This window comes from Tamandua tetradactyla, chromosome 8, assembly GCF_023851605.1.
Source record: "Tamandua tetradactyla isolate mTamTet1 chromosome 8, mTamTet1.pri, whole genome shotgun sequence".
Lineage (NCBI taxonomy): Eukaryota > Metazoa > Chordata > Mammalia > Pilosa > Myrmecophagidae > Tamandua > Tamandua tetradactyla.
Genome location: NC_135334.1, coordinates 124879508 through 124896513, shown reverse-complemented (window position 1 = coordinate 124896513; position 17006 = coordinate 124879508). Strand labels below are relative to the sequence as shown.

Genomic DNA, 17006 nt, shown 5'->3' with positions numbered 1-17006 from the left:
TAGACCTAATAGACATATATAGGTCATTGCTCCCCAAAGCACAAGGTTATACATTCTTCTCTAGTGCTCATGGAACATTCTCCAGGATAGATCATATGCTGAGGCACAAAACAGGTCTTCATAAATTTAAAAATACTGAAATTATTCAAAGCACTTTCTCTAATTACAATGGAATAAAGCTGGGTCTCAAGAACCACCAAAGAATGAGAACATCCACAAATACATGAAGATAAAGTAACACACTGTTAAACAACCAGTGGGTCAAAGAAGAAATTGCTAGAGAAGTCAGCAGCTATCTGGAGATAAATGAAAATGAGAATACAACTTATCAGAACTAATGGGATGAGGCAAAGGCTGTGCTGAGAGGAAAATTTATTACCTTAAATGCCTATAATAAAAAACAAGAGCGAGCAAAAATTGAGGACTTAACAGCAAACTGGGAGGAACTTGAGAAAGAACAGCAAACTAACTCCAAAGCAAACAGGAGAAGAGAAAGAACAAAGATTAAAGCAGAGATAAAAGAACAATAGAAAGAATCAATAAAACCAAAAGTTGGTTCTTTGAGAAAATCAATAAAATCGATGAACCACTAGCAAGAATGACAAATAAAAAAAGAGAGCAGATGGAAATAAACAAAATCAGAAATAGAAAGGTTGCTTACCACAGACCCTGAAGAAACAAAAAAAAAAATCGTAAGAGGATACTATGAACAACTATACACCAACAAACTAAACAACTAAGATGAAATGGACAAATTCCTGGAGACCCAAAAACAAACTACACTGATCAGGAAGAGATAGAAGATCTCAATAAACCAATCACAAATAGATTCAATCAGTTATCAAAAATCTTCCTACAAAGACAAGCCCAGGGCCAGATGGCTTCACAAGGGAATTTTATCAACATTCTAGAAAGAACTAACACCAATCCTGCTCAAACTTTTCCAAAAAATTGAGGAAAAAGGAACTCTACCTAACTCATTTTTTGAAGCTAATATCCTTTTAATACAAAAACCAGGTAAAGATGCTATAAGAAAGGAAAACTACACACCAATCTCCCTAATGAACATAGATGCAAAAACTCTCAATAAAATATTAGCAAATTGAATCCAAGAGCACATTAAAAGAATTATACACCCTGATCAAGTGGAGTTTATACCAGGAATGCAAGGATGGTTCAACACAAGAAAATCAATTAAAGCAATACAGCACATTAACAAATCAAAAGTGAAAAATCACATGATCATCTCAATTGATGCTGAAAAAGCATTCAACAAAATTCAGCATCCTTTTCTGATAAAAACATTCCAAAAGATAGGAATCAAAGGTAACTATCTCAATATGATAAAGGTATATATGAAAAACTGACAGCCAGCATCGTACTCAATGGAGAGAGACTGAAAGTGTTCTAAGATCAGGAACAAAACAAGGATGCCCACTGTCACCACTATTATTCAACATTGTGCTAGAAGTTCTAGGTAGAGCAGTCAGGCAGGACAAAGAAATAAAAGGCATCCAAATTGGAAAGGAAGAAGTAAAACTCTCATTATTTGTAGATTATATGATACAATACTTGGAAGATCCTAAGAAATCTACAGCAAAGTTACTTGAGCTAATAAACAAATTCAACAAGGTGGTGGGATACAAATATTGTGCAAAAATCAATAACATTTCTATACACAAGCAATGACCTAGATGAGGAGACAGCTAAGGAAAAAAATTCCATTCAAAATAGCAACTAAAAGAATCAAATACTTAGGAATGAACTTAACTAGGAACATAAAGGACTTGTACACAGAAAACTACATGACATTGCTAAAAGAAATCAAAGGAGATCTAAACAAGTGCGAAGACATTCCCTGCTCATGGATAGGAAGGTTAAATATAGTTAAGATGTCAATTGATCTACAGATTCAACACAGTACCAATCAAAATTCCAATAACCTACTTTGAAGATTTGTAAAAGCTAACTACCAAATTCATCTGGAAGGGAAAGAGACCCTGAATAGATAAAAGCATCCTAAAAAGGAAGAACAAAGTGGGCGGATTAACACTCCCTGACTTTAAAACCTATTATAAAGCCACAGTGGTGAAAACAGCCTGGTGCTGGCACAAAGACAGAAGCATTGACAAATGAAATCAAATTGCGATTGCAGAAACAGACCACCAAATCTATGGTCAACTGATTTTTGACGAGGCCCCCAAATCCTCTGAACTGGGACAAAATAGTCTTCAATAATTGAGCATGGAAGAACTGGATATCAATAGCCAAGAGAATGAAAGAGGACCCCTATCTTACACCCGACACAAAAATTAACTCCAAGTGGATCAAACACCTAAATACACGAACTAGCATCATAAAGCTTCTAGAAGAAAATATAGGGAAACCTCTTCAAAACCAAGTTATAAGAGGTAGCTTCCTAAACTTTACACCCAAATCACAAGCAACAAAATAAAAAATAGATAAATAGGAACTCCTCAAAATCAAATGCTTCTGCACCTCAAAAGACTTTGTCAAAAAGGTGAAGAGGCAGCCAACTCAATGGGAGAAAATATTTGGAAATCACATATTAGATTGGAAATCACAAATCAAATCCAAAGGTTTGATTTCCTGTATATATGAAAAAATCACACAACTCAACAACAAAAGAACAAACAACCCAATTATAAAATGGGCTAAATATATGAATATGTATTTTTCTGAAGAGCAAATAAAAATGGTTCAAAAGCACATGAAGAGATGCTCATTTTCACTGGCTATAAGGGAAATGCAGATCAAGACTACAATGAGACACCACCTCACACCTATAAGAATGGCTGCTATTAAACAAACAGGAAACTATAAATGTTAGAGAGGATGTGGAGAAACTGGGACACTTATGTACTGCTGGTGGGAATGTATACTGGTGCAGCCACTATAGAAGACTCTTTGACAGTTCCTTAGGAAGCTACATATCAAGTTGCCCTATGATCTAGCAATAGCACTACTCAGTATACACCCAGAAGAGCTGAAAGCAATGACACAGACCTTGGCACACCAACATTCATAGCAGCATTATTCACAATCGCCAAAAGATGGAAGCAAACCAAATGCCCGCCAACAGATGAGTGGAACAACAAATTGTGATATTTTACATAAGATGGAATATTATGCATCAGCAAGACAAAATGATGTCCTGAAGCACATGACAAGATGGATGAGCCCTGAGGACATATGTTGAGCGAAATTAGCCAGACACAAAAGGATAGATACTGTATGATTCCACTTTTATGGCCAGCAGAAAGGTATAATCAGAGACTTATAATATAGAATACAGGGGACTTAGAGACACATAGAAGCTAGAGATGGGTGAACCATTAGCTAATGAGGGTGAACTCCAATGTAAGGGAATAGATAGGAGTGAAGGTGGTTGTCTAGTGGGTCTAGAAGTAATATTACCATATTGAAGGTGAGCAAGATTGAAAGGGGTTGTACAGACCTACAAGTCCCACTGACTCCAATAGAAATAGGAATGGGTTCTCGTAAGAATTACTTCAAAGATATGATTCCTGTATAAAGAGGGTTTAAGTCCAGTGTACGGGGGAAAACAAACTATTGCATGCTATGAGCTATGTTCAAAAGGAAACATCAGCACCCCACAACAACAGCAGACGTAAATAATGGGGTGAGGGACAAGAGTTAAGAGGAGGTTTCCATTTCCTATTTGGTGAGGGTGTGTTTATTGGTTTTCTGTCTCTTGGGAACAATGAAATTATCTAAAATTGAGAATGTTGATGTACTATAGACTTTGGGCCTCTGCATGATGCCCGATGAATGCAGGTGGCTGAAGGATACACTGATGGAGTAGATTGGTGAATGGTGGTGTATATTTATGAACGAAGGTTGTGCTACTACAAAAAGGAACAAGGTAGTGAGGCATGCAATGATGTGAATGAACACGTGGGACATTTGGTGAGACAAAATAAGACAGAAACAAAAGAACGAGAATTGGTATGGTCACTTTTAGAAAATGCATATAAGGAAACAGGGGCCTAGATTGTAAGCTTTTAGAGCAGACACAGTAAGTCCAGAGCAGTAATTATTATTTCTGGATTTTGAGAGGCTGTTTCATACATATAATCCGATATTTAGAGATAAGAATGAAGCCGAACAGATTGGGGTTAAAGTAATTCAGAACATAGGGGTAAGGAAGACAGTGTCTATATTTTAGAACCACACATACTCTTTGAGACCTATGGAAGAAAGGCTTATTTGTTCTGGACTGAAATTTTCTACAGTGCATAATCTAATTCAACCTATCTGTATAGCTCATTTGAACAACTGAAATACAGGGAGCACAGAATGAGAAAGAGGACCTTTAATCCTGTATAGATTATTGTAATGCCTGGAAACATCCTGGAGTGTATTATCCGGTAATCATAAAGTATTGGTAAAGTCCGCTGAGGGAGGAGAGAAAAAATATGGAACTATTAAACCTTGCCATCAGGAATCTCCTGATACTGTATCAAACTTTAGGGACACCCAAATCAATGGGCCAAGCCCTCCATCATGAGGCTTATTCTTGTGAAGTTTATGTAGGGAGCGGAGAAGCTTAGCCTACCTATAGGCATGCCTAAGAGTTACTTCTGGAGGACTTCTGTTGTTGCTCAGATATGGCCTCACTCTCTTTAAGCCCCAACTCTGCAAGTGAAATCACTGCCCTCCCCCCTACATGGGACATGACATCCAGGGGTGAAAAACCCCTACCAGGACCATTCCAGCCAATCCTAAAGAACACCTAGGGTAATACATAAGATTCCACAAGGGTTCCAGGCACTAGAGTAACTTTCCAGAAACCTACAACATCCAGACGGGTCCCTGGTCTAGCTAAGTCCTGAAACCTAGCCCAGCCTCTTCAGAACATCTGGTAGTTCCATCTCCCTACCCCATTTTAGTGGCAGATGCTTCCAATATCAAAAATTTAGAATTGCCATAGCCCGAACAATCCCAATGAGAGGTATGGAAAGATCAAAGGTGATGGTGGAATTATACAAAGAAGACAGGATTTAATAAATGAATATGAACGCTGATTCATTAAACTGATATCTCTTTTAGTGTCCAGTATTTTAGAGCATCTAGAAGTAAAAACCTAAAATTGTAAAATTGTAACCCATGTCAAAGTCTGAAATACGTTCTACAATTAAATATGTTGCTGTGCTTGGAAATTTATAGCTTTTTTGTATATACGTTATTATTCACAAAAAAGAAGGAAAAAACAGTCGATTGTGATGATAAAAAAGTATTTAAGCCCTCTAGCCTCCTATACTCTGGGGCAGCTAGAAGGAAAAATCTGAGAGGATGGTATGGTAGCCCATGACAAACTCTGGGATCTGTCCTGTAACCACTTGTTGAAGAGTACTTTGAAAACTATTGCTTTTTTATTTCTTTGCTTTGTATATATGTTATACTATACAATAAAAGAAGTTTAAAAAAAAAAGAAAGAAAGAAAAGGCACCCAAATTGTAAAGGAAGAACTGAAACTTTCACTGTTTGCAGATGACATGGTACCATATATAGAAAATCCAAAAACAAATACAGCAAACCTCTTACAGCTAATAAATGAGTACAACAAAGTGGCAAGGTACAAGATGAACATGCAAAAATCAGTACTGTTTCTATACACTAGTAATGAGAAGTCTTAGGAGGAAATCAAGAAAAAAATTCTATTTATTATAGCAACCAAAAGAATCAAATATTTAGGAATAAATTTAACCAAGGCCACAAAAGACTTATACACAGAAAACTACAAGAAATTAACTAAAAGAAATCAAAGAAGGCCTAAATAAATGGAAAGATGTACTGTGTTCATGGATTAGAAGACTAAATATAGTGAAAATGTCAGTTCTAACTGGCTTATAGATTTAATGCAATGCCAATTAAAATCCCAACAACTTACTTAGCAGAAATACAAAATCCAACTACCGAATTAATTTGGAAGGGCAGGCACTCCAAATAGCTAAACATATTCTGAGAAAGAGAAATGCTGTTGAACCTAGCAAAACCAACAGTGGTCAAGGATGGTGATTAAATTTACAAATATAGGAATGCTTTCACATGAAGGAGAACAAAAAATGTCAACACTGCAAAGTCCCCTTTGGGGACTGGGGAGAAAGAAGGAAATACTCAAATTCCTGATATTCTTTTTTTTTTTTTTTTTTATTAACGGAAAGAAAAAAAAGAAATTAACACAACATTTAGAAATCATACCATTCTACATATGCACTCAGTAATTCTTAACATCATCACATAGATGCATGATCATCGTTTCTTAGTACATTTGCATCGGTTTAGAGGAACTAGCAACACAACAGAAAAAGATATAAAATGTTAATATAGAGAAAAGAAATAAAAGTAGTAATAATAGTAAAAAAAAAAAAACCCTATAGCTCAGATGCAGCTTCATTCAGTGTTTTAACATGATTACTTTACAATTAGGTATTATTGTGCTGTCCATTTTTGAGTTTTTGTATCTAGTCCTGTTGCACAGTCTGTATCCCTTCAGCTTCAATTACCCATTATCTTACCCTGTTTCTAATTCCTGCTGGACTCTGTTACCAATGACATATTTCAAGTTTATTCTCGAATGTCCATTCACATCAGTGGGACCATACAGTATTTGTCCTTTAGTTTTTGGCTGGACTCACTCAGCATAATATTCTCTAGGTCCATCCATGTTATTACATGCTTCATAAGTTTATCTTGTCTTAAAGTTGCATAATATTCCATCGTATGTATATACCAGTTCGTTTAGCCATTCTTCTGTTGATGGACATTTTGGCTGTTTCCATCTCTTTGCAATTGTAAATAACGCTGCTATAAACATTGGTGTGCAAATGTCCATTTGTGTCTTTGCCCTTAAGTCCTTTGAGTAGATACCTAGCAATGGTATTGCTGGGTCGTATGGCAATTCTATATTCAGCTTTTTGAGGAACCGCCAAACTGCCTTCCACAGTGGTTGCACCATTTGACATTCCCACCAACAGTGGATAAGTGTGCCTCTTTCTCTGCATCCTCCTGATATTCTTGTAAGCAGTGGGGACAACAAATTCAATAGGCTGAACCCTCAATCTTAGGGTTCACCCCTATAAAATTTATTCCTGCAAAAGGCAGGCTAAGAAAGAATGAAAGAAGACCCATCTCTCACACCCTATACAAAAGTTAACTCAAAATGGATCAAAGATCTAAACATTAGGTCTAAGACCATAAAACAGTTAGAGGAAAATGTTGGGAGATATCTTATGGATCTTACAACTAGAGGCGGTTTTATGGACCTTAAACCTAAAGCAAGAGCACTGAAGAAGGAAATAAATAAATGGGAACTCCTCAAAATTAAACACTTTTGTGCATCAAAGAACTTCATCAAGAAAGTAGAAAGACAGCCTTCACAATGGGAGACAACATTTGGAAATGATATATCAGATAAAGGTCTAGTATCCAGAATTTATAAAGAGATTGTTCATCTCAACAACAAAAAGACAGCCAACCCAATTACAAAATGGGAAAAAGACTTGAACAGACACCTCTCAGAAGAGGAAATACGGATGGCCAAGAGGCACATGAAGAGATGCTCAATGTCCCTGGCCATTAGAGAAATGCAAATCAAAACCACAATGAGATATCATCTCACACCCACCAGAATGGCCATTATCAACAAAACAGAAAATGACAAGTGCTGGAGAGGATGCGGAGAAAGAGGCACACTTATCCACTGTTGGTGGGAATGTCAAAGGGTGCAACCACTGTGGAAGGCAGTTTGGCGGTTCCTCAAAAAGCTGAATATAGAACTGCCATACGACCCAGCAATACCATTGCTAGGTATCTACTCAAAGGACTTAAGGGCAAAGACACAAACGGACATTTGCACACCAATGTTTATAGCAGCATTATTTACAATTGCAAAGAGATGGAAACAGCCAAAATCTCCATCAACAGAAGAGTGGCTAAACAAACTGTGGTATATACATACGATGGAATATTATGCAGCTTTAAGACAAGATAAACTTATGAACCATGTAATAACATGGATGGACCTAGAGAATATTATGCTGAGTGAATCCAGCCAAAAACTAAAGGACAAATACTGTATGGTCCCACTGATGTGAACGGACATTCGAGAATAAACTTGGAATATGTCATTGGTAACAGAGTTCAGCAGGAGTTAGAAACAGGGTAAGACAATGGGTAATTGAAGCTGAAGGGATACAGACTGTGCAACAGGACTAGATACAAAAACTCAAAAATGGACAGCACAATAATACCTAATTGTAAAGTAATCATGTTAAAACACTGAATGAAGCTGCATCTGAGCTATAGGTTTTTGTTTTGTTTTGTGTTGTTTTGTTTTGATTTTACTATTATTACTTTTATTTTTTTCTCTATATTAACATTCTATATCTTTTTCGGTTATGTTGCTAGTTCTTCTAAACCAATGCAAATGTACTAAGAAATGATGATCATGCATCTATGTGATGATGTTAAGAATTAATGATTGCATGTGTAGAATGGTATGATCTCTAAATGTTGGGTTAATTTCTTTTTTTCTGTTAATTAAAAAAAAAAAAGAGAAGGGATAATTGGAGATGAAGGGATACAGACTGTACAACGGGACTGGATATAAAAACTCAGAAATGGACAGCACAATACTACCCAATTGTAATGCAATTATGTTAAAACACTGAATGAAGTTGCATGTGAGGTATAGGTTTTTTGTTTTTGTTTTTTTTGTTTTTTTTCTTTCTATTATTGTTTTAATTCTTATTCTGTTGTCTTTTTATTTCTTTTTCTAAATCGATGCAAATGTACTAAGAAATGATGAATATGCAACTATGTGATGTTATTAAGAATTACTGATTGTACATGTAGATTGGAATGATTTCTAATTGTTTTGTTAATTCTTTTTTTAATTAATAAAAAAAAAAAAAAAGGCAGGCTAAGCCTACTTAAATTAGGCCTAAGAGTCACCCCCAGAGCACCTCTTTCATTGCTTAGATGTGGCCTCTCTCTCTAAGGCAACTCAGCAGGTGAACTCACCGCTCTCCCCTCTATGCGGGCCATGACTCCCAGGGATGTAAATCTCCCTGGCAACGTGGGTCAGAAATCCTGGGATGAGCAGGGACCTGGCATCACGTTACTGAGAAAGCCTTCTTGACCAAAAGGGTTGGAAGAGACCAACGAGACAAAATAAAGTCTGGGTGGTTGAGGGGTTTCAAATAGAGTTGAGAGACTATCCTGGAGGTTATTCGTATGCATTCTATAGATATACCTGTTTAGTCTATGGTATATTAGAGAGGCTGGAAGCAAGCACCTGAAACCATGGAGCTGTGCTGCAGTAGCCTTGATTCTTGAAGACAATTGTATAACGATATAACTTTTACAATGTGACCGCGTAATTGTGAAAACCTTGTGTGTGATGCTCTTTTTATCCAGGGTATGGACAGAGGAGCAAAAAAAACAAGGAAAAGTAAATAAATAATAAAGGGGGATGGGGTTAAAAAAAAAAAGGGGGGTCGATTGAAATACCAGTCATCAAAACTACACTGCTAGGTGTATACTTGGAAGAACTGAAAACAGGGACAGGCATGGACGTTTGCACACAGGTGCTTATGGCACAGGTGGCCTAAGGATACACTGACTGATAGACTAAGGGTGAACTGTGGAGTACACACTCAATGGAATACTGAGCAGCTGCAAGAAGGCGGGCAGTTGTGAGGCATGCAACTAGGTGAATGAGTGAGAGAAGTGTTGGTGAAAAAAGCCAGAAACAAAAAGACAAACTTAATAATGCCCCCACTAATTTGGGGAATAACTATAATTTACAAACTCTAAGAATGGAATCTGAGAGCCTAGTTTATCAGGGGACGGCTTACTGTAAAGGTTCCTAGATTGCAAGCTCTTACAGCAGACATATCTACTCCTGAGTTGCAATGGTTATTCTAAATTCTGAGGTGCTGAGCTATTTTATGTATAACCTGGTCAATTCCTGGAACTTCAGGTATCTGTGTGACACCTGAGCCTCGGAGCCAGAGTTCTGCAGCTCTGAAAGTCAGAATTACCCCGTAGAGCAGCTGCTAAAAACACTGAAAAGGTGGTCAGACTTCAATTAGAGATATGGAGGAAGCTGATTTGGATAGGACTGGGGTAAATCAGACTAAAGGGTAAAGGATGATATTGACTGTTTTAAAACTTCAACTTCTGTGTGAGACCAAAGGGAGGATGTTTATTTGGTTCAAAATTTATATTTTCTATAACACACTACCTAATTTGTCTTGTCTGGTCAGTTTATTCAAACACCACAATTGCAGGGAAACTTGAATAGGGTGTGTGCCGGTTCGAAAGGATTCATGGACCCTAGGAAAGCCATGTTTTAATCCTAATCAATCTGTGGGAGCAACGGATTCATCTAATGCCCACTGAGCACTAACAGGTTGGAAACTTGATTAGGTTGTCTCCACAGAGATGTGACTCAGTTATGAATATTAAACGTGATTAGATGGAGACGTGCCTCCACCCATTCTATGCGGGTCTCGATTAGTTCACTGGGATCCCATAAAAGAGGAGACATTTTGGAGAGCGTCCCTTTTGAGAAGGAGGACAAAGCCAGAGAACCACGGCAGAAGGATGAGGGAACCAGAGCCCACCAGCCAGCGACCTTTGGAGATGAAGAAGGAGAACGTCCCTGGGGAGCTTCGGGAAGCAGGAGGCCTGGAGAGGAAGCTGGAAGACGCCACCATGTGCACCACGTGCCCTTCAGCTGAGAGAGAAACGTTGAACGTCATTGGCCTCCTTGAACCAAGGTATCTTTCCCTGGATGCCTGATATCGGACATTTCTATACACCTGCTTTTGGACATTTCCATGGCCTTAGAACTGTAAACTAGCACCTTAATAAATTCCCGTTTTTAAAAGCCATTCCAGTATTGGTATATTGCATTCTGGCAGCTAGCAAACTAGAACAGGGTGTGAGATCCTGTTGGTTTGTCCAGGTTACTGTGATGATACTTGGGAGACAGGGGTAAAATGCAGAAATATTTAACTTCGCCACCTGGGGAATTCCTGATATTCTCGCAAACAGTGGGGACTACCAATTTAACAGGCTGAGCCTTCCATCTTGGGGCTCGCCGTTATGATTCTGGAGAAGCTAAGCCTACTGGTAATTATCCCTAAGAGTCACCCCAGAGAACCCAATGAGTTCAAATAGAGCTGAGAGATCATATATAGATACTCCTCTATAGTTTTTAGTGCATTAAAATAGTGTGCCTGTTTAAAACTATTGTGCACCCCAGAAAAGCCAAGTTCAAATTGCTAGGTGGGATTGTTTTTATGAAATTGTTTCCATGGCAATGTGGCCCACGCAATTGTGGTTTGATTAGGTGGTTTCCATGGTGATGTGTCTCCACCCACTCAAGGTGAGGTTGCTTATTAGAGCCCTTTAAAAGAGAACCATTTTGGAAAAAGCTTCAGAGCCCACAGAGCCAGAGACCTTTGGAGATGCACAAGGAAAACACCGCTGGGGGAGCCATTTTGAAATGAGAAGTGGGAGAGAAAGCTCGCACATGTCGCCATGTACCTTCCCCACTGACAGAGAAACCCCAAGTGTCATGAGCCCTTTCATGGAGTCCAGGGATCTTTCCCTGGATGCCTTGGTTTGGACACTTCAGTGGCCTTAGACTGTTAACATGTAACTTATTAAATCCCCTTCTTAAAAGCCACTCCACATCTGGTATATCACATTCCGGCAGCTTTAGGAAACCTAAACAAACAGCTGGAAGGCAATACTTGAAACTGCTGAACGGTGTTCCAGTAGCCTCGACTCCTGGAGATGACAGTACAGCCAGGCAGCGTTTACAGTGTGACCGTGTAACTGTGAACGCCTTATGGCGAAACTCACTTTGTCCAGCGTGTGGGCAGATGAACAGAAGAAAACACGGACAAAAAATGTATAAATAATGAGGGTAGGATAAGGAATGTGATGTTTGGGGTGTTCTTTTTTTATTTTTATTCTATGTATCTTTTAGAATAATGAAAATGTTCAAAAATTGATTGTGGTGTTGAATGCACACTATATGGCAATACTGTGAACCACCAATTGTATACTTTGGATGATTATAAAGTATGTGAATATATTTCAATAAAAGTTCATCCAAAAAAAAGCCCCATTCAAGGACGGTTTCCTCTCAATCAGCTGCTCAACTGGTAGGGGAACTGCAGGTGTGAACAGGGAGCTGTGGGTGTGAACAGGGAACTGCAGATGTGAACAGGGTGCTGCGGGTGTGAATAGGGAACTGCGGATGTGAACAGGGAGCTGTGGGTGTGAACAGGGAACTTCAGGTGTGAACAGGGAACTGCAGATGTGAACAGGGAGCTGTGGGTGTGAACAGGGAACTGCAGGTGTGAACAGGGAACTGCAGATGTGAACAGGGAGCCGCGGGTGTGAATAGGGAACTGCGGATGTGAACAGGGAATTGCGGATGTGAACAGGGAGCTGTAGGTGTGAACAGGGAACTGCAGATGTGAACAGGGAGCTGCGGGTGTGAACAGGGAACTGTGGGTGTGAACAGGGAGCTGGGGTCCACTCTCCTTGTGCAGTCTGGAGGGAAGCACTCTGAGAACAGAGCTGACAAACAGGGAGAAGCAAGAAGTGGTGTGCGTCACCTCCTTTCTTAAGGCCTCACGGCCAACAGGGGAGAAGCCCGCCCAAGTCAGCAATTGCTCTTTCACTGAAGCTGTTTAAAGTTTGCTTTCTGCCACTCGCCATCAAAGCCTGATATCCACTTTTCTGCTGTCGCATTAAGTGGAGAGTTGAGATGAAGCACTTGTGCTTTGCAGCACACACAGCCATCCCTGCTGTTGGGAGCCCTTGACCGCTGCGTCCTGTCCAGCAGACGGTGTTGGGTGGACATGCCACCAGCACCACCCTTCTCAGTAAAGGATTCGAGAGGCCACTGGCCCCACCTGGGCTAACACATCCCTTATGCGTTTAAAACCTGAAGTCACCAGCTCCTCTCCTGGGTCCCAGACCCCAGTAGTTTCTCACACCACCTCTATTCCATGCCGCAGTGCGCTCACCTGCTAGACGAGGGCGCTTCTCCACCCCTCTGCACAGGTGGAACGTAAACGAAAAGGTGGGGGAGGGCTCCTTAAATTCTAAATCACCATCCAAATATAAGAGCAATAGTTTTAAAAGTACCAAGTGGCTGAGATGGACGAGGGAGACGGGAAGCGTACCCCAACACTCACCTACGCAGCTGATTGAATTCAGGTCTCGCTGGGTCTCGTTGGGTTCCAGAAGAGGCAGGAGGACCCGGTACTGAAACCCTGGCCTCAGGCCTGTAACGCTGACCGCAAAGTCCCGCGCGGAGTCCCGGTGGCCTTCCAGCAGCAGGCGGCAGGCGGCAGCGCCTCCACTGCTGTCCCAGGCGAGAGTCACCTCCGACACGCTGCGGAAGGCGAAGCGAAGGCCGGACACCGGGCGTGGCGCTGTGGGAACACACCACGGAGAAGGGGTGAGGCCCTGCCGCACGCAGGGAACCCACGACGCCCTGTGGAGGGGAAGGAGCCGCACACCCAGGGCACCCCTGCCTCCTTGCGAGCTGACGACGCCCCACCCGGCGAGCCAGCCGGCCACCCTGCATGTGCCCCAGCCACAAGGGGACAGAACACCCCTCGCTGGGCCCTGGGAGCGCCAGGACGCACCTGCCCCCACCTTCTCTGCGGCTCCTTGCCCCCGCCAGCCCTTTTATTTTGGGGGGCTTCTGAGTAGGATCTTACTTTAAAAACTGGTTTTTTGGTTTTACAAATGTTCAAAACCACTGGGTGCCCCCCCAACCAAAACAAAAGAAAAAACACCAAAGCTGTTAAGAGGATAAGTTTTGTTTAAAAAAAAAAAAACCCGGGTTGCTGTGTTCCAGAGGTGCTGGGCCGCTCTCACGTCATGCCCTGGGCGCCGTGGCTCAGGCACCCTCCGCCCGAGCAGCAGCTCAGGGCCGCACCTCCTGTTTAAATGTCTGGTTCTTCTCCAACTAAAAACAGAGAGCGAGCTGAATCTCCAGCCGTCAGAGGCAGCGCAGGGACCGATGCTGGGTAAATGCATATCTAATCGAACGTCCCCAGGCTCTCGTTTCACTGGAAGCACATGCTCCTCCAGAGAACACCGAATACATCCCTGACGGAAACGCCAGAACACAGCAGCCCCGTCTTCCAGGGGAGTTTTGGAGAAGGAAGTCACACCATTGCAGCACATCTCTAACGGGTCTTAGCAAAATGCCCAGGATTCACCCACAAACAGCAGGTTTCAAAGCATCAGGTGGAGGCGGCCATCCCTCCCTGCAGACGGGGCCTGGGTGGCGACGGTCCAGCCCCCGAGCCCTCTGGGGCCTCCTCCCAGCAGCCCCTGCACAGCCCAGGCCACAGCGGCAGGACAGCAGGCCCCAGGGACGGCCACCCACCTGTCGTGAAATGCACGTCCCTGGGCTCTCCAGAGGCCCCGTGAACCGTTTCCGCAGTGACGGAGAAAGTATACGAAGTCGCGGGACTCAGGCCTGTGATGTTGCAATGTTGCTGACGCATCACAATGGCCGTCCAGTTACTGTCCGTCTTGCTCTGGACTATGAACCTGTACTCGGAGGCAGCTGTGTCGTTGCTTTTCCAGGCAAGGACCACGGTCTCTGGGCCGACGGAGACAGCGGCCACGTCAAACACAGGGCTGGGGTCTAGGCCAGCGTTGTTCCCAGAAAACGTAAAAACAGTTTAAAAGGAAATATGAGTCACATCTGTGGTCCGCGTCTACCTCCCAGAAGTGAATTTTATAACCATAGAGTCCCATCTATTTGCTGTCTAGACTTCGCTCCAACAAAACACATTTACACATCCAAACCCACAGTGTGTGTGTCGGGAGCGGGCGGCTTCAGACCTGAGGAAACACTCGGGGAGGTGGCTCGCGTCGGCCAAGGCATGACCACGGGATAAACCTGTCTAGACACGGATACGAAGAGGCCCAAGATGCAAAGGGTGCACCTCCCCAGTCTTCAAAGGGCACAGAAAGCAGAGGCCGGGCGACGCAGAGGTGCCTCTGGGCCCCCGGGAGCCTGGACGCCCAGAGAAGAGGGGCTGAGAGTGTGAGCACCCCTGGCGCTCGGCATGCGGCCCCCAGCACCCCGGGTTCCAGGCTGCGCCACTGGCAGCTCTAACGCACGCCACGCAGGGAAGACCACACGGGCACCGGTCTCGGGGAAACAGGGTCACAGGATGTGCACGTGGAAAAACCTGGGGTCCGACTCCAGGAACTCTGGACCTCATGAAACTCTGAACCTCAGTTTCATCGTCGGTATCAGATTTGAAAACAATGAAAGCGATTATGGTTTTTAATAGTAATTAAAATTGCCCAATCGCACAATTAAATTCACAACTGAGGAGCATAAGACCCTCGTTCTCCAGTAGTAAAACCAGTGGGACCTGGGGCTCGCCGGCCTGGTGCTGGGTGTGTGCCCTCAGGGCCGGGCGTCCGCCATGCACAGGGCAGGCAGGACACCCCGGGGGGCCCCCCAGGCATGGGGGCCGAAGCGCAGGAAGTAGTCGTGCCTGGCCGTGGAGGCTGAGACCTGCGCAGCGATGACTTCCTGCAGACACTGAGTCCCTCCCACCATCCAGCCCGAAAGGGAAGGCAGGCTCACCTGTGTGCACCTCTTGGCAGCAGGTGCTGGAACCGTTTGAAAAGCTGAAAAGGTAGCGGGTGCCAGGGGCGAGCCCTTGGAAGGACGAGTTTCCGTGATCGCCCAGGACCGGGCTCCAGGCACCCTGGGCATCCGCGCTGCTCACGTTGACCACAGAAAAGTTCTCTGGGCGCTCATGGAAACGGATCTCAGTGGCCGTGGTGTTGAACCGGAGCGGGCCGCAGCTGAGGCCTGGGGACAGGGCGCAAGCACAGACACACACATGGCGGCCGCTCCAGCACCCACTGTGCCCCAGGCCCCGGGTTCAGGGTGTCGGCACAGCGCCGTCCTCCGTCCTGCCTGCCCCAGGCACGGGGCGGCCCCGTGGCCGGCACCCACCCACCCACCGTGGACCCACCACCGGCCCCAGGTGGAAGGGCACCTGGGCGCCGTGAGCTGCCCTGCGGCCCCTGTGGGCGGCCGAGCTCACGCAGGCAGAGGCCCCGGGCAGACCTGCCCCTCCGAGCGCACAGCGGCAAATGGCCCTTCATCATAGTCGCCACAGACCTCGGGGCTGCACCGATCAGGAAAAAAACATGCACCTGAATTTGGGGGACTAAAAAAAGCTACCAAGTTTTATTTTTCCCCCGAAGGTATTTTAAAAAGTCTATGAACTACTATCATCTTTGTTTCTTATAGAAACATTGCCCAAAAATTCATAAAGACATGATCTCAGAACGGCAGGACTTTCAACCAAATACATTCGTTTCATGAAAATCCTGATATCACATCTTTAGTCTTCTCACTTTCCTGTAGAACACGGAGGGTTTTAGTAGAGCAGCACCCATCAAACTGGGCCTCGACGTTCCCCACAGAAACGGGCCAACCAGAGACTGTGTTCGCGTTTCGAAGGCGGGAGGGCCCTGGACCCCGGTTTAAGTCACAGGGCAAACGCTCACGGTGCACCGGTGCATAAAATAAACATCAATCACACCTCACTATAGCGTCAACTCATTTTTTAGAAAATCCCTGGACGTAGATTGGGGAGAAAAAAAAATCACAGAGAATAGCCACATTTTACTTTTCAGGGTTGCTGAGAAAATAGAGTACTTTCCTCTCATCGGCCATTTGCACCCTCACCCCTACGGAGCGGCTGGAAGGACAGCGTAGGTGTCCTTGGAGATGCCATCAGGGGTGGGGGGGGGGAGCAGAGGGGCAGGGGGTGGGGGGCTGGGGCGGGGGCTGGGGAAGGTACTCACAGCGGCCGGTGCCCACCACCTGCAACAGAGAGAACAGCCGGGTCAGTGGCAGGCGGGGGGTG

General features: G+C 43.6%; 1 protein-coding gene across 1 annotated transcript in view; it reads right to left on the bottom strand.

Annotated features, from left to right (window-relative positions):
- PTPRJ (protein tyrosine phosphatase receptor type J) overlaps positions 1 to 17006 on the bottom strand; it is a 149915-nt gene that overhangs the window by 51728 nt on the left and 81181 nt on the right. Inside the window, exons 2-5 of the mRNA XM_077114795.1 lie at positions 16945 to 16963; positions 15707 to 15937; positions 14483 to 14746; positions 13275 to 13514 (exon numbers count right to left, since the gene is read on the bottom strand). Of these exons, the coding sequence (XP_076970910.1) occupies positions 13275 to 13514; positions 14483 to 14746; positions 15707 to 15937; positions 16945 to 16963 (754 nt within the window). The remainder of the gene's footprint in view (positions 1 to 13274; positions 13515 to 14482; positions 14747 to 15706; positions 15938 to 16944; positions 16964 to 17006) is intronic.